Source organism: Pantherophis guttatus, chromosome 1 (genome assembly GCF_059756535.1).
Source record: "Pantherophis guttatus breed Tessera chromosome 1, ASM5975653v1, whole genome shotgun sequence".
Taxonomy (NCBI): Eukaryota; Metazoa; Chordata; class Lepidosauria; order Squamata; family Colubridae; genus Pantherophis; species Pantherophis guttatus.
The window spans coordinates 349,051,133-349,068,321 of record NC_142063.1 but is presented as its reverse complement, the minus strand read 5'-3'; the positions used below and the strand labels follow the sequence as shown (position 1 = coordinate 349,068,321).

The 17,189-nt window shown below is 60.0% G+C and overlaps 1 protein-coding gene across 1 annotated transcript in view; it reads right to left on the bottom strand.

Moving 5' to 3' along the window:
• The window catches only part of SMG6 (SMG6 nonsense mediated mRNA decay factor), a 66,624-nt gene that overhangs the window by 1,629 nt on the left and 47,806 nt on the right, over positions 1-17,189 (bottom strand). Inside the window, exons 14-17 of the mRNA XM_060694416.2 lie at positions 6,790-6,972; positions 5,792-5,941; positions 2,888-3,041; positions 944-1,155 (exon numbers count right to left, since the gene is read on the bottom strand). Coding sequence (XP_060550399.2) covers positions 944-1,155; positions 2,888-3,041; positions 5,792-5,941; positions 6,790-6,972 — 699 coding nt within the window. The remainder of the gene's footprint in view (positions 1-943; positions 1,156-2,887; positions 3,042-5,791; positions 5,942-6,789; positions 6,973-17,189) is intronic.

Here is a 17,189-nt window from a genome sequence, read left to right as displayed (position 1 = left end):
CCCCTGTTGCAATTCACTGCGCTTGTTTCTGTCCGCTCTGCCATCAAAAGAAAAGCCTCCCCCTGCAATCTTGACCGTCAGCTCCGAGGAGCCTCTCTCCTCCATCTTTTGTGCTGTCTGCAAACATGATCATAACATTCCCCTGCCTTCCATGTAAAACATTTAACGTTACAGTAGTCCTTGATTTACGACCACAATTGAGCCCTAAATTGCTGTTGCTAAGTAAGACAGTTTTAATACCAATAGCCCTTAACTTATATACCACTTCACAGCCCTCTCTAAGCGGTTTACAGAGTCAGTGTATCACCCGCAACAATCTCATTTTACCGACCTCGGAAGGATGGAAGGCTGAGTCCACCTTGAGCCCTGTCAGGATTGAACTCCTGGCAGTGGGCAGAGTTTTTGCCTGAAATGCTGCATTCTGACTACTGCACCACCCCAGCTCTTAAGTGAGTTATGCCCCATTTTACCACCTTTCTTGTCAGGCTTTTAAGCTAGTCACACGGTTGTTAAGTGAATCTTCCCTGTTGACTTTGCTAATCAGAAGGTCGCAACACGGGGTCAAGTGACCCCCCCCCGCGACTGTCATAAATACAGGCCAGTGGCCAAGCCTCCGAATTTTGATCAGGTGATTATGGGGACACTGCAACGGTCGTAAGTGTGAGAAATGGACATAAGCTTCTTTTTCACTGCCATTATAAATGGAGGGCTGCCTGAATACTGAACAGTTGGGGGCTCTTCAGCCCCTCCCTCCAGCCAATGCAGGTCTGGGGGTTCATCCCGGAGCCCTTGGGTCCAGAGCAAGCCCCACCCCCGGGCCATCGGTGGCCTTCCCATTCTCGGGCTCCCTGGAGGCTCCGGATATCCTCCAAGTGGGAGATTCTGACTCAAGGTGGGCATGGGGTGGGGTGGGGGGGTTTCCTCTGATCTCTCCGGGCAGTACCTGCTGGCGGGAAATGTCCTCGCTGCGGAAGGAGATGGACTCCAGCTCATTGCCCCGGCTGGTCAGAGCCCGGATGTAGCTGTCGCGCCTCTCAAAGCAGGACTCCAGGAAGTCCACGGCCTTGCGGGCCCGATCTTGCAGCAGGCGACTGTAGCCCCCGACCCGGTGCTCTGATTCGGGGCCCTTGGCCAGCCCATCCAGTTCGTTGATGACTGGCAGGAGGAAAGAGAGGGGGGGAGGATTCGCATGCGTGCCTCAAGTCCCGCCCAGCCCAAGGTGTGTGTGTATGGGGGGGTGGGGGGGGGGGAAGAGAGGCAAAACTGGCTGTCCGGAGGTGGGAAGTGGGGGGGGGGGGCTATCGGCCTTGGTTTCCTGTTGCAGCAAGGAGACTGGACAACACTGTTTGTTTGGGGAAGGGAGGGGGGGGCTTTCACTGGGTGTGTTGGGGGGCCCGGGAGCGTGGGACAAAACAAGGGCCGAAGTGACCCTGCTGAGCCCGCCAGGGAGACCGCGCCCTCCCCCTTTGGGATGGCTGATCTGCTGGTCCTCCTGGGCAGCCAGCTGGGCCAAGAACTGAGATCAAGCGGGAACTATGCATCCCTTGGAGGGGGGCTCCCCCTCCCTCCAGCCCCCGGGGCCAGGGACGCTGCCCCTCCTGGGAGAGCTTCCAAGTGGGTGCCCCCCCTCCCCAGCTCCACCAGGCGGAGTGGAGGCGCAGGGGCCTGCTTTTGCAGGGCAGATCAAACGGCCTGCGGATGACCGGCCGAAGGGATGGGGAAGCTGCTCCTCCATCCGAAATCCGTCCCGCGTCCGTGTCCAAGCCAAACAGCCTTCAAAGGAGCGGCTTGTTTGCGCTCCTGCCCAGGCTGGCTTCTCCACCGCCAGCGGGGTCGGGTTCAGGGGACGCGGAGGAGCGAGAGAGCGGGGAAGGAGCCAGGGAAGGCAGCCCCAGTGGGCGGGCAGTGGCCCAAGTAGGCTTTAACTCTTGGTTGCCCCAAGCCGATGGGGCAGAGCTTTGAACCGGAGCCCCAGTGTGGGGGAGAAAGCACGGTCAGTGCCCATCCTGGCCCCTGCAAGGGGGCCACAAGCGGCTGCCACGAAAGGGACCCGACCCTTAACCCAGCCTGGAGGAGGAGCAGGGGGGCTGGGGAGCCATTTCCCCCCGCCCACTGGACAGGGAGAGCTGCCTGGCTCCTGCGAGGATGGCTGCAGCCCAGGTCCTTCTGCACTTCGGAGGAGGAGGAGGGAGCGGAACAGGAGGCTGCCCAATGTTGTCCGTGTCCCATCCCGTCCCATCCGTCCCCCCCCCCGCAGACCACCCAGCAGCCGTTATCTGCTGCCCGCCGAGTGTTTACCCCTGGCAGGAGCCGGCTCTGCTGAGCTGCAGCTTTATAAGGAGAGGAGGGAGAGCCAAGCCGGCGGCTGGACTGGGGGGTGGGTGCCCCGCCTGGCTTCTCCGCTGGACGGTTCCTGCAGGGTCCCTCCCAGCTGTGCTCGGCCTCAGTCAGCTGTGCCCCACTCCATTCCTGCACTGGACCTGGACCACCGGGACGCCGGGTGGAGGGAAGGCGGGGAGGGAGGCCGCAGGTTCACTTGGCAGCCAGTTCCACAAGCTAATTTTGCACCCCTTTTTTCTTCAGTAAGTGTCAGACGCAGGGAGAGACAGGACGCTGCCAGAGCCGACGGTACTTGGGGTAATCGGGTGGCCGCGAAGGGCGACTGGGAGAAGCCCACCCCTGCCAGGGGAAAGAATCTAGGGAGGGCTGGACCGAGGTAGGGCAGCGCCAACCCATTCAGCAAGGTGGGTGAAAATTTGGTGAAGATGCCCCCAAATCTTTGAAAGAAAAACCCCATTTATCTGGCAGGCATTCTCGCCTGGAGGACTGTGGGAAACGGGGGAAGGGGGTCTCTTGGCATCCACCGCTTGCCCCCCCCCCAACTCACCAATCAGGGGCACCACAAGGATGAACTGCCTGCACTCCAGCAGCTTGGCGAGGCTGCCCAGGTGGTCGATGAAGCCGTTGGTGTCCGGGACGAGGAAGACGGGCCGGATCTCCAGTTCCATCTGCCTCACCTGGGCCTGGTCCTTCAGCACCGCCTGGGGTGGGGGTGGGTGGGTGGGTGAGAGAGAGAGGCACGTTAGCCACTCGAGTCTGCCAAGGAAAAGGCCAGGAGGCTGGAGCAGCAGCAGCGTCATCCTTATCCAGACTGGGCAAGACCCTGCTGGGCACGATGGGAGCTGTGGTGCTTCAGAATTGGAAGGGAATACCGGTCTGCCACTCCCTCCTAAGACCACTGGAGGTTTTTGAGAAAATATCAAGGGATAATTTGTCCGGGGTGGTATAAGGCAGGGGTGCCCAATCTTGGACCTCAACTCCCAGAATCCCCCAGCCAGCAGAGGGTCTTAAAGAGGCCGCATAAGGTCTCTTGGGTTGGACTAGAAGACCTCTAAGGTCCCTTCCAGCCTTATGATTTTATGACTGTGTTTTGAGGGGAGCTTGTTACGCTGCCTCCTACGCCTGTGAAGCCCCCTCCCCCCAAGACCATCACTCTGAGTTGGGCTGGAAGATCAGGGTTTGTGCCCCCATCAAAAAACCCCTCCGCCATCATGGCATACAAGGTCCATCGGACTGCCGGCTGCTTCATTAACCGACCGGCTCGCTCATTGTCCAGAGCCCCAAATTGCCAACGGAGGCGCTGCCTGAAACGCCTGGGGGAGCCCCCCCTGCCTGTCCCTCCCAAAATACTGAGCGTGCCCATGTTCCTGTAGGCCAGGTGTTGCAAGAAAAGATCCAGGTTGCTCCTGCCTTCTGCGCCACCTGCCTTATTAAACCATTATTAAACCAGAGGTTTAATTAAATTTCTCATTAAACCATACAACAGAATGCATATAACAAAATAACAGAGTGGGAAGAGAGCCGTTATTAAGCCAGGGGTCTCGAGGCGAGACAGCCATTCCTCTGGGCCAGCCTGAGGATTTATGCCCCGGCCAGACTTCAGAGGTCCCTTCCAGCCCAGCGTGCCCGTCCCCGTCCCTGCTGGGTGCCATGACCGCCGTGACCGCCGTGCCCCATGCCCTTCCGAGGCTCTTGGCCCGACTGCCAGGCTCCAGGGGCTGAAGCCGCTCTGTGCTGGCTGTCACGTCCCATCGGCTCCCCTGGGCTGGCCAGAGAGAGGACGACAGGATGCGAGCAGCCATGGGCCGGGGCCAAGTCTCCCTCCCCCGTCGCAAGGAAGCCGGCCTCGGGAGGGGGCCGTTTGCCTTGGCAGAGGCCGGACGGGGTGCAAGGACAGGACGAGGCCCCCCCATCAAGGGGGCAGGAGCCGCAGGGCATGCGCAGAGCCCCGCGGGCAGGTGGGCCCGGCTGACGCAGCCGCCCAGGACGTGTCTGCTGCCCAGGAGGACTCATCTGCCCCCAGTGTGGCGGAGCTGCTGGGCGGGGCTGCCCTTCCGCTGCCGGCAGGTGTGCGGGCGCTGGCTCATTGTTTCCCAGCGCGAAAGGAGGGCTGGCCAGCCGGCCAGGACTAAATTTAGACGCAGGCAGCCTCTCCTGGCCCCACTGCTGCTGCTGCTGCTGCAGTTCCCTGGGGAGGGGCTGCCCCGCTGCCGTGCCCAGAAAAGAATGGGGCTGGGAGAGAGAGAGCGGAAGGCCTGGGGTCTGCTTCAGGTGGGGAGCTTTGCTGCGGAAAGGCCGTATCGCCACCTCCAGGCAGGCCGGGCAGCCAGCTGGGTCCAGGGCTGTGCCTGGGGGCTGGAGGGTCCTCTCACCCCAACCCTGGCAGCCTGAGGCCCTGCGTCCCACTTGCTGCCCTCCCCTGGGGTGGCCAAAGACAACCCCCGCTCCTTCCATCCCAGGGCCAGAGGAGCCTCCTTCCCTGCCAGCTGAGGAGCTTCTGGCCTTGGCACAGATCCCAGAGAAGCCCCTCCGGAGGGCAGAGGGCAGGGACTGAGCTGGGAAGTGTTTGTGCCACTGCTTCCCCAGGCCCAGCAGCCTCCCTGGGCCTTGTAGGACGGGGCTGTTGCAGCTACGAGACTGGGGGAGGGGGCACAAGACCCCCCCCCAGGTTCCTTGTCTTTGTCCCTCTCACCCCTGCCCCCCTTCCTGGCCCTGCCACTTGCCCTAGGGTCCTGGCAGGCAGTGGGCTCCTGCTGGGCGGCTGCAGCAGGCAATGGTGGGCCTGGGGAGCCGATGAGGGAGGGGCTTCTGGGCCCGCAGCCAACAGCCGGCGGGTACACATGTGCAGCCTCTCCCAGCCGGGCCTTTGGCGGCCCTGTTTTACAAGCGTTTCGGCACAGACGGCAGAGTTCACGCATACGGCTAGACAGATGTGTTTGGCCGGGGTTCAAGGCTGGGAAAGGAAGAGTTATGGAGGCAGGAGGGCCCTGGGCACGGCTGGGGGGGGGGCAGGGGGAAGGGGAGTCTCACTCGGCTGTCGGGAATCGGTGGGCCGGCAGGGCCGAGGGACCAGCCAGGAGCCCACGGGAGGGATGTGGTGCTCAGCTCCAGCCCAGAGATGCTCTGGAGGACACGTCCCTCACGATGCCCCACAGGAGGGTCAAGCAGGCTGCCCGGTCTTTGCCAGGACCACGCTGGGCACCCAAGGGGCACACGTGGGCAGAGAGCTTCTCCGGGCAACACCAGCCTTTGTAAGAGGCAGGAGCGACTGGCGTCCCAGCATCACTTGGGTGCGTCTGTGTGTTCAGAGGCCAGGGACGCTGGACATGGATGCAAGTCTGCCTCCCCACACACGGCACTGTGGGGGTCTGCCCCCTCTTCTTAAGGGAGCTGGGAAAGGCTGGGCTGCCCACACCAGGGGTGCCTCCTCCTGTGCCAGAGCTACACCGACCTGGATCTTGTCTTGCCGGCGCTGCTGCTCAGCCACCTTCCTGGCCAGCGCCTGCTTCTTGGCCCGCAGCTCCCGGATGTCCAGCTCGCCACCGCTGCCCTCGGCCTCCTCCGAGTCGTCCGGCAAGGCCTCCATCTGGATGTCGTCCTCCTTGTAGCAGAGCGAGGGGGGGGGGAGTGAGAATGAAGGAAGAGCACCATGGCAACGAAGCACAACATGGGAAAATGAAACGCCCGCCCAACCTCTCCGACAGAGGGAGGGGGACCGGCTGCGGGTTCTGGGGTGCCCCTAAAGAGAGGGGCTCCTCCATGGATTGCACGGGGCAGGGACCCTGGCCTCAGGCGTCCAGACCCAAGAAGGCTGGAGACAGGGGCCCGGGACAATCCCCTCCTCTCCCCTTGGAAGGCCAGCCGGGCCTTGCTGTGTGCAGCTGGCTGGCAGGGAGGGGGAGGAGCAGAGCCTTCCTCCTCCTCCTCCTCCTCCTCTCCCGCACACTCCCGCGCGGCCTGCCGAGAACCCCGGGCTACAGGAACAAGCTGGGGCAGAAAAACAAGAGGCGAGATCCCTTAATCACATCAGGATGTGAGAGAGGCCGGGGGGGGGGGGGGGGAGGGGGAGGAGGGTGAGGGCCCCCCCAACTGCCCCGTCCCTCTTCCTGTACGTGTGCTGGAGGTGGCCGTGCAGCCCTGCTCCCCCCTAAACTCAATCCTGAGCCTGAACCCTAACCCCCCCCTCCCGCCCCCTTCCTGCTGGGCCTGAGCTCCACATTATTAAAACTCTGCCCCCCCCGCCCCCCCTCCTCAACTCTATTTGCCGAGCGCATCTGGAACTCATCGCAGCTCCCAAAAGGAGCGTTTGGGTGGGACTGGCAGGAAAGGGCACCAGCACTCGAGGGACGCCATGCCGAGCCCCCCCCCATTACAAAGAATGGGGGGAGTGCAGGCCGGGCCAGGCACCCCCCCCGCCCCTGCTGTGCGCCCCCCCTTCCTGCCCACTACCTGATCCTCCTGCAGTTGTTTTCCCTGCTGGCTGGCGGCCGCTTCCTTTCCCATGGCGTCTGGGCCGGGGGCCACGGACACGTATTTTCCACCCTTGAATGCCAGCAAGGGCTCCTCCTGGCCACAGAGGGCTTCCAGGAAATACTTCAGCACCGTCACCCGCTTGCAGTCGGCCGCAATGACCTGCGGAGGAGGGAGGGGGGCGGCGGGAGGGCAGGGGGGGGGAAGAGGAGAGGAGGAGGGAAGAAGAGGAGGAAAGAGGAGAGGAAAAAGGGAAAGAAGGAAGAAGAGGAGAGGAGAAAGGAACGGAAGGGAAGAAGAAAGGAAAAGAAAGAAGAAAAGGAAGGGAGGGAGGGAGGGAGGGAAGAGACAAGGGGGAAAGATAATAGAAGAGAAAAGAAGAAAATGGAAGAGAGAAAGAAGGAAAAAAGAAGAGAGGAGAGCAGAAGGGAAGAAGGAAATGAAAGAAGAAAGGGATGGAAGGATAGAAGGAAGGAGCAAAGAGAAGAAGAAAGGACAGCAGAGAGGGAGGGAGGGAAAGAAGGAAGGAGAGGAGAGGAGGAAAGAAAGAAGGGAAGAAAAGAAGGAAGGAAGGAAGGAAGGAGGGAGGGACAGAAGCAAGGAGAGGAAAGAGAGGAGAGGAGAGAAGAGGAAGGGAGGTGAGGGAGAGACATTGCCCCACCCAGTTAGAGCACCTCAAGGCTGCTGTGGAGCCCCCCCCCAACGACCCGCTGCACTTCTCCCTCTGTGGGACCACTACACGCCTCACTGGCCAGCCCAGAGGCCCCCGGAAGCCCCCTTCTCCCAAAAACTGCAAATGGACCCCACCCCCAGGCCAGGGAGAGAGGCCAACCCCTCACCCCCATCCCAGCACCCACCTTCCAGACTGGAGCCCTGGGACTGAGAAAGAGCCCCCCCGCCAGCTCAGAGACCCCCTTTCTGGCAAAGCTTGGTTGACAACGCAGATACCCCCAACGGACCCTTGTCCCAGTAAGCCTTGCCCTGCAGTGGGGTGCCTGTCATTGGGGGGGGGAGCGCTAGGGGTCCCACCTAATCTCCCCAGGAACAGGAGCCTGCTGGGGCAGCGAGACCCTCCCCCTCAGCCCCAAAGGATGGCTGGCACAGGACTGGGGGGACTGGATTGTACCACCCCCCACCTCACCCCAACTCCTTTCCTCTCCAGCACCTTCTGATTCTGGAGGGCACCAAGGAGCACGGAAGGAAGCCCCCGAAAGCGGAGCAGCAGGGAGCCCCCACCCCTTTTTCTGCAGCACCCTGAAATCCCACCTCCTGCCGGTCATCTCCTACCCTCGGGCTCTGCTCCCTCTTCCTCAGAAAAGCCCACCCCCATTTCCTCCACCTCAGGCCTTCCACGTCCCCTCGCCCAGCGCCCTCTTCTCCAGCCCCCTCCCCAATTTCCTCCAGAATGGGCTCAGATGCTCACTATGGGCACAGGTGGTCCTTGACTTACAAGGGCCTTCTCTGTGGGGGCTCCCACCCTCTGGAATCAGCTGCCCCCAGAGATAAGGAGAATCCAAGACCTCAGTGCCTTCCGCCGTGCCCTTAAAACCTTCCTTTTCCAGCAAGCCGGGCTGGCCTAATTTTTTAAGTGTTTTTAACTTTTAAGTTGTTTTGTTTATCATTTTTAATTAATGGGGCCAAATTTATATATACTTTTAATTGTATTTTAATATTTGTACTTGATGTTTTTACTTGGCTGTTCACCGCCCTGAGTCCTCAGGGAGAAGGGCGGTATACAAATTCAAAATAAAATAAAATAAAATAAAATAAAACCAGCTCCAGGAGCCCCCTATTTCTGTTGCTAAGAGAGACAGTGGTTAAGTGAGTTTTGCCTCATTCTACGTCCTTTCCTGCCACAGTTGTTAAGTGAGTCACTGCAGTTTTTAAGTGAGTCACACAGTTGTTAAGTGAATCTGGCTTCCCCCACTGACTTTGCTTGCCAGAGAGTCATAAAAGGGGGTCATGTGACCCCGGGACACCACGACCGTCATAAATACGAGTCAGTTGGCAAGAGTCCCCATTTTTTTCCTGTGACCGCAGGGCCTCTGCGACGGTCATCAGTGCACAGACCTAAGTCACTTTTTTCAGCGCTGCTGAAATATCGAATGGTCACTAAACAAATCCTCGTAAATCGAGGACTACCTCCCCCCCACCTGTTTTGGAGACCCCGTCCACGAAGTGCTCCGATGCCGCTGACTGTCCCCAAGTGGGGGGCTGCAGTTCCCCTCTGCCCACCTCTGGACGCTGGGCTCAGGGATGCCAGCCTCTCTCCCACCACTCGCATGGCTAGGCGGCCTAGCCCCCCCCCCAGCAGAGGCTGGGACCCTCCAGGCCAAAGGGCAGGAGCAGAGCCTGTCTGGGGGCTGCCCCTCTGTCCCAGTGGCCAGGAGTGGCGGGAGGGTCTGCTCTGGGGGGGGGGGCAGGGAAGGCCTTGGCTTCCTCCCTGCCTGCTGGCCGGGCGTGTGATGCGGGGCGGGGGAGGAGGTCTGACCCCACTGTCCTGTAGGTGGCCCCTCCTTCCTGGCTCCTGCAGGAAGCAAGGGAGGCTCCCTCCTCCCCACGAGTGGGCCCGTTGTGTCTGTGACTTGTGCACACAAACATCCCACACTCCCCCCCCCCCCCAGCAGGGGCCGGCCTCCCTCGCAAGGCTGGGCGCAGGAGAGCTATTTTTACTCGGCACGTTTCCTGTTGCGTTTCTCGCATTTCGAAGCGGCTGTTCTCAAGGCCGCCTTCAAAACAGCCCCAGCAGCCATCACAGCAGCAAGATGGGCAGCTCCCCTGCCTGGGTCTGTGGGTGTGATAGGAAATCAGAGACCTACAAGAGTCCGAAGAGCTCACAGACTTGCTCAGATTAAAAGCAAACTACCCCGGGGGGGGGGGCTTTGTGGGGGGTTAGGGGAGAGCAGGCCAGAGACCCCCGAGGGGCAGCCGAGGGGTCCGGGCGGGAAAGAGGCTCTGGGGGGGACGCTTGCTCCCCTCCGTCCGCAAGGAGTTTGCCCCTCAAGCCTGGGCTCTCTGCCCTTTCCCCCACCGGCCCACCTCCCGTTTCCAGGCTGCCCCCTCCTCCAGCTGGGCCAAGGAGGGAGGAGAGGGGCCTGGGCGGCCGAGGGCAGGCAGAAAGGCTGCTGCCAGGGCCGAGCCCGGCGTGGTGCAAAGGAGAAGGCTCACTCTGAGCTGGCGTTTGCCATGGCCCCCCTGCCCTCTGCTTCTGCTACTCAAAATCAGGAGAGAGCCTGGCAGGTCTGGGCAGGACCACAGCCCAGCCAAGAAGTGGGTGTCTGTCTGTCTGTCCGTCCGTCCAGCTGCCCCCACCCCCCCCCGGGTCTCCTTGGAGCAGAGGCCAGCTGGGCAGCTCCATCGACAACCCTTGGTGAGGAGCAGCTGGTCCTCTTGAGGTTAACAGATTAACAGAGTTGGAAGGGACCTTGTAGGTCATCTAGTCCAACCCCCCGCCCAAGCAGGAGACCCTACACCATTTCTGAGATGCCAGTCCTGGAGGATCCTGCCCCCACTGGCTTCCTGAAAACAGCTGAGTCCTTCACGGGGTGAGCTACCGTTGGCAGGAGAGGCTTCGGTCACAGGACGGCCAGGCCCTTCCGAGAGAGGGGTGCTGGTGGTGCCCAAAGGATGCCAGGCCGTGCCCCGATCCAGCCACGCCAAAAGGCCCATCGTCCATGAAGGCTCCCGGGGGCAGAGAGGAGCAGAAGAGGGCAGAGTGCCTGAGGGAGCAGCCTCTTCTGCTTCCTGCCAAGAGGCTCCAGCGCAAGCTCCCTCCACAGCAGGCCGATGGGCATTTCCTAATCTGGGCATGACAGCACCTCCCCCACCCCACCGCAGGGCAGCCCGCGTCTGCCTGCTCAGGCTGGTCTCTGCCAGCAAGAAGATGACGAAGAGGAGGAGAAAAGGGAGAGGAAGAGAAAGGAGGAGGAGGAGATGGAGGAGGAGAGAAAGAAGAAGAGGAAGGAGGAGGCGGAGAAAAGGGAGAGAAAAGAGAAAGGAGGAGGAGGAGAAGAAAGAGAAAGAGAAGTGAAAGGAGGAGGCGGAGAAAAGGGAGAGGAAGAGAAAGGAGGAGGAGAGAAAAGAGAAAAGAAGAGGAGGAGAAAAGGGAGAAGAAGAGAAAGGAGGAGGAAGAGATATAGGAGGAGAGAAAGAAGAAGTGAAAGGAGGAAGAGGAGAAAAGGGAGAGGAAGAGAAAGAAGGAGGAGAAGGAGAGAAAAGAGAAAGGAGGAGGAAGAGAAAAGGGAGAGGAAGAGAAAGGAGGAGGAAGAGATATAGGAGGAGGAGAGAAAGAAGAAGTGAAAGGAGGAAGAGGAGAAAAGGGAGAGGAAGAGAAAGGAGGAGGAGGAGGAGAGAAAAGAGAAAGGAGGAGGAAGAGAAAAGGGAGAAGAGGAGAAAGGAGGAGAAGGAGATATAGGAGGAGGAAGAGAAAGAGAAGATGGAGGAGGAGGAGGAAGAGAGCCCCGCAGCCACTCTTGCTCTCCCGCAGGCCCAGAGCCCGCCCTGCCCAAGGCCCTGGGCATGAGCATGAGCTGGCTCTTAGCACGGGTGGCACCGGCTGGATTTGACCAGGGCTGGTGGGATCAGAGGCAGACGCTGCAAGCGGCTTTGTGGAGACCGAGAGGGGCGGGGGTGGGGGCGGGGGGGGCGGAGGGAGGGAAGAAATGGGGAGCGGCTTAGCTGGGGGAGTTCAGGAAGGGGTTGACGGGCTCCCTCTGCTCCAGAGCTCCATCCCACATTTCGGCTCCCCGCTCACTGGGCAAGCCAAGTCGGAAAGAGTCATCGTCGGCAGAAGAGCCCCCCCTCCCCCCTCCCTCCAGCCCCCAAATCTATGGTCTTGATCAGAATTAGCTCAGCGTTTCCAAGCGGAGGAGCGGGAGGGGTGGGGAGTGGGAATGGGCCGCAGCTGGCCAGATGCAGCGGGTGGATCTGATTCCGCTGCCAGTGGCCAGGCAGGACCCCGTTCCAGACAAGGCTTCTCCTGCCGGCTGCTTCGGTGCCAGCGGAGAGGCCTTTTTCCAGCCGGCCCCCTCTTTCCCGGGAGAGGCAGATTTTCCCTGCCTTCTGCCAACTCTGCTCCTTGCCTGGCCGGGGAGAGTCCGCTCCCCCCCTCCCCAAATGCAAACACTTGCCCTGGTGACCAGCAGCTCAGGGCAGAGGTTGGGGCAAAGGGTGCGAGCGGCCAGTCAGAGGAGAGCTGGAAGGGACCCCTGCACAAGCAAGAGAGCGTTTACGGCCTGTACTTCAGACAGGTGGCTCTCCAGCCTCTTTTGAAAAACCTCCGGTGAAGAATGGTACATTTCCCGAGAGAGAAATAAAGGGAGACCAGTATACGTTGCCTGCGAAGGCCCCTGGATTGGGGCTGAAAGGCGAAAGGGGAAGCAGTTATGCTCCGTCCCGTATTTGGGCAGACCAGGTGGCCCCGGTCAAAAAACCTCCGTTCACAACCTTTGCTTGTTCTCCCTGTTGTTAATTGATGCCATTGAGGTCACTGGAGGAATCGCTGTTACTCACGCAGTCGTTCTCCCTGGTGCCCAGGTGCCTTGGGCTCAGAGGTCCAAGCCAGAAGGATGCCCTGAAGATGCCCCTTGCTCGGCCTGCTCCCTTCTACCACGCAGGCGGCCCCAGCTCAGAGAGGCCCAAGCAGAGGCCAGACTCTGGGGCAGCTTCCCCGCCCTCCTTTTCCAGGCCTCTCCACCCCCAGAGCGACTGTAGGCCACCGGGAAGCATCCACAAGACCCCCAGAGAGCTCGGACGGGCCGAAGGGGAAGACCTCAACTCTGCCTAGGCCACCGAGGGGCTGCCCCAAAGAAGAGGGCTGGGTGGGTTTCCACCAGAAACACCCAGGAGAGAAGCAACCTGGAACTAAGGAGAAACTTTCTGACGCTGAGGACAATTAACCAGGGGAACAGCTGGCCACCAGAAGCTGTGAATGCTCCAACACCGGAGGAGACGGAAATGGCCTGGGGTCTCCTGCTTGAGCAAGGGGCTGGATTAGAAGCCTCCAAGGCCCCTTCCAGCTCTGGCTGACTGATGGACAAATGGCGGTGACCCATGCAGGGCATCCCACACTGGCCTGGGCCAAGAGCCACTGAGAGCCCCTTGTTTTGGGGGAGAGTTTCGTGACTGGTCAGGGTGGGCTGCTTGTAGAGGAGTGCAGCCACTGCTGCGTCACGGACACAAACAATTGTAGCGTGTTGTACAGGGAGTCCTCAATTTATGACGGAGCCCAAAATTTCTGTTGCTAAGCGAGGCAGTTAAGTGAGTTTTGCCCCATTTTACGACCTGTCTTGCCAGCGCTGTTAAGTGAATCACTGCAGTGGTGTCAGTCACACGGCGGCTAAGTGAATCTGGCTTCCCCCTTGACTTTGATTGGCAGGATCACCCGACCTCAGGACACTACGACCGTCATAAATATTTATTTATTTTTTTTATTTTATATTGGATTTCTATACCGCCCTTCTCCCTAAGGACTCAGGGCGGTGTACAGCCAGATTAAAAAAACATGCAGAACAAATATTAAAAACAATTAAAAGATATATAAATTTGGCCCAATTAAAACTCATTTACCAATTAAAAACGTTTAAAACACTTAAAAACAGTTAAAAATTTCATCTTAAAATATGAAGCAAATGCCAAGCGTCCGAACTCTTGACCACGTGGCGGTGCTGCAAAGGACGTAAGTGTGAGGAAATGGCCCAAAGTCCCTTGTGTCAGTGCGGTTGTGACTTGGAATGGCCACTAAACGAACGGCTGTAAGTCAAGGACTGCCTGTGTTGCCCTGATATTGTTAACCGCCAGGAATCCACCGGCAGCAAGTAAGCCTGGAATAAAGGGATTCTGGGGCAGCCCTTGGAAGCAGCCTCCCTCCTTGGGGACCGAAGTCACCCCACTGCCCCTGGAAGGGCGGCGTGAAGAAGGCAGGCAGGCACAGAAGCCGTCACGGCTGCCACCACATCGCTGGGGAGGGAGGCGGAGGCCCCTGGGGGGCTTCCTGTGTCCCAGGGAGGGGGCTCCCCGAGGGTCCAAGGTTGCCTCTGGGGAGAGGAGCTGTTTCCCCGACACTTTAAATCAGGTGAAGCCTGAGAGGTTGCCGCACGAAGGACGGAGGAGGAGAAGGAAGAAGAGGAGGAAGAGGAGCAAGGAGGAGCAGGAGGAAGGGGAGGATGAGGAAGCGGAGGAGGAAGAGGAGGAGGAGGGAGGAGGTCAGGAGCTCCCCTCCTTCTGGTGGGGTGGATTATCATGGGAGGGGGCTGCATGGAGTGGACGGGGGCTCCTCTCAGCTGCTCTTCCCTGGTCTGCTTTCTGACACGACCCGGAAGGTAGAAATTGGAAGGACGGAGGGCAGCTGGTCCTTGACTTATGACAGTTCATTTAGTAACCGTTCTAAGTCAGAACATTGGCATTGAAAAAAGGTGAGCGTTTTTCAGACCCACCACCATTGCAGCCTCCCCCGTGGGCCCGTGATTTACATTTGGAGGCTTTTGCAGCTGACTCACATTTATGACGGTTGGGTCACGCGATCTTCTGACCAGCGAAGCCAACGGGGAAGCTGGATTCACTTAACAACTGTGTTACTAACTTAGTGACTGCAATGATTCACGTAACAACTGTGGCAAGAAAGGTCCTAAAATGGGATGAAACTCACCTAACAAATTTCTCACTGAGCAACATAAATTCTTGGCTCCATTGTGGCCGTAAGTTGAGCAGGGCCCAGGGAGGGGGCTCTACCTCTGTGCTGCCACCCAGCAGGGCTCGTGGGCACGGAGGCGCATGGGGAGGGAGTCGACTGGGGAGCCCCCGGGGGGTGGGGAAAGGGCTTCTCCTGGCTCTCTTTTCTCCCCAAGCCAACCAGAACTTGAACAGGGGGTTGGACTAGAAGACCTCCAAGGTCCCTTCCGACTCTTGTTATCCTGTGCCTCTCCGGGAGCTCTCTCCTCCATCAGACTGTGCCCCCTTTTCTCCTGGCCCCCCTCGTCCGTTTCCTTCCACAGAGCTTTCCAGCAGAGAGTTCCCACCACTCATTCCGTGGCGGGTCTGTGCCAAGCTCGGTGGCCGCCTGGCCAACGTTCCTGCTGCCACGTGAGCTGCCAGGCTGCCCCAGAGATGGAAAGGCAGCCTGGGGGGAGGGGGGCTTTCAAGGGCTTTGCCATCCTGGTGGGAGAGGGTTGGGGGGAGGCTCCGCGGCCCTCATGTGGGCAGGGATCAACCATGCCCTCCGTCCCCAGCGGACCCCTCGTCTGCCCCCCCCTTGAAGAGGGCCAGGGACCCATTCCTGAGATGGGAAGAGCCCCTCACTCTGCTGACTGTTTTGGGGGGAGGGGGAACCTGTGGCCACAACCTCCCCCTCGGCCCTCGGAGGTGCAACACGGAGCCACATATTTTTTTAATTTGAGGTAATTATCTCCTCGGAATTACTGCACGCAGCCTCTTGGGATGCGAAGCAATTAAGGGAAGATAAATTTCATTCCACGGAGCAAAGCTGTCAAAGGGATGAAGCAATTTCTTTCCCCATTTGAAGTGGGAGCTTTGGGTCATGCCTGGTTTATTTGAAACGGTGCCAGCACCTCCAGCGGCTGCTGCTGATCCTATCGGCTCCCCCCCCGCCCCCTCCCCTGGCAGGGCACCCCCGCCAGCCGTGACACCTGGACGCCCTCCAGAGCTTCCCCAGACGCTGCCGAGCCAGCGAGCGGATGGGATGCAAGGGGAAGCGGGGCAGGGAGGAGCCGGGAGCTCCCAGGGACCCCAAGGATGGACGGGCATCAGCGGACGGCCTGCTGCTGCCCCCATAGGCCAGGGCTCCCCCAGCCTCAGTCGCTTTGGCAGCTTTGCAAACAAGAAACCTGGGACCCTCCTCTGCCCCAGAGAGGCCACCCCTCCCGCCCTCCCTCCCTCCCTGCCCCCTGGGACTTTGCAAAGAGAGGGAGTGGGGAGTGGGTGCCTCTGCAGCTTCTGTCAGCAGAGAGAGAGAGAGAGAGAGAGAGAGATGGAGGGCTGGGGAGCAAAGGGGCAGGTGAGACCATCACCTCCCTCGGTGGCCTCAGCCAAGCCCACCCCAGCTGCCCCCACCCCCACCCCTGTCATTTCACAGCAGGCCAAACCCCAGCAAGGGGTCCAAGGAGGAGAGGGGCGCCAGATGCTCCCCTTGACAGTATCCACTCCCTCCTCTTTCAATCTCCAGTACACAGAAAGCCCCCCCCCTCCCCCCTGGCTCTCTGGGCCAAGGAATCAAAACGCACCCCAGGAATGGAAAAGAGGACCTGAGGAGTCCTTGGGGCTCTCTGGCACCAGTTAGCACTTTCCTTGCAGACATTTCATTCCCCAACTATGTAGCATTATCAGGGCTAGAAGGGAGGGGGGGGTTGCCAACAGGAGGAGGAGGAGGACTGTGGGGTCCTCGATAGTCCCTGAGCTTGGTGGTTTTCTTGCAGACGTTTCACTACCCAAACGAGCTGACTTCATTAGTTCTAGTGATGAGCTAGCATTGATGATGTTACCTAGTTGGGTCACGAGACGTCTGCAAGAAAACCACCAAAGCCAGAGAGCACTGAGGACCCCAAAATCTTTTTCCTCCTCCTCCTCCTCCTCCCCTCACGAATCCCCTCTCCCTTCTGGTACTGATGATGTTACCTAGTCAGGTAATAAAACATCTGCAAGAAACGGCCAAGCACAGGGAGCACGGAGGACCCCTCCCCTTTAAAGGGGACGCTGCGGCTGCCCCCAAGAGGCGCCCAAGGCCTCTTCCAGGACGGAGCCCTCCTGCTGTCCGTCACCAGGGGCTTCTCCACCGCCTTCCTTCTTTTGGGGGGTGGCCTCATTTTTTTCTGTGTAGCTTGATGAACTGAAAGGGCATTGCTGGGCGTCCTGGGCAAACCCAGTGCCCACCCCAGGGGTCTCTGCAGAAGCCGGAGATGGGTTGCCCTTTCCTCTTGGGGGACGGCCCCATCTTTCTCCCCGTGCCAAGACCCCTTCTTGCCTGTCCGGAGTGGTGCCACATGGGCCACTTCCACAAAAGCTTCCTTGGATCTGCAGGGCATCCGAGCCCCCTGCTCTTCCCCCCAGGACAGGCCCTTAAGCCAGGAGGGAGAAGGGGGGGGCTCGGTCCTGGGGCTCCTTCCCTCGAAGCCTCCCTCCAAAGGGGGCTTGCAGGAGGAGCAGCCACACGACCGGAGGCCGATCAGAGCCGGGCCCCCCTCTGACCTGGAAGACAGGCACCTGGGCTCTCCCCGGAGCAAGGGGGCCGTGCCCCTTCTTCTCTGGCGAGGGCCGCTTGTCCCCCGAGGTGCAGAAGGCGCCCCCCTTCCTGATGCAGGTGCTGGCCCGGCTCCAGCGCCCGCTGGCAGAAAGGCTGCCTCGTGCCGTCATCACACCTGTGCGGGAGA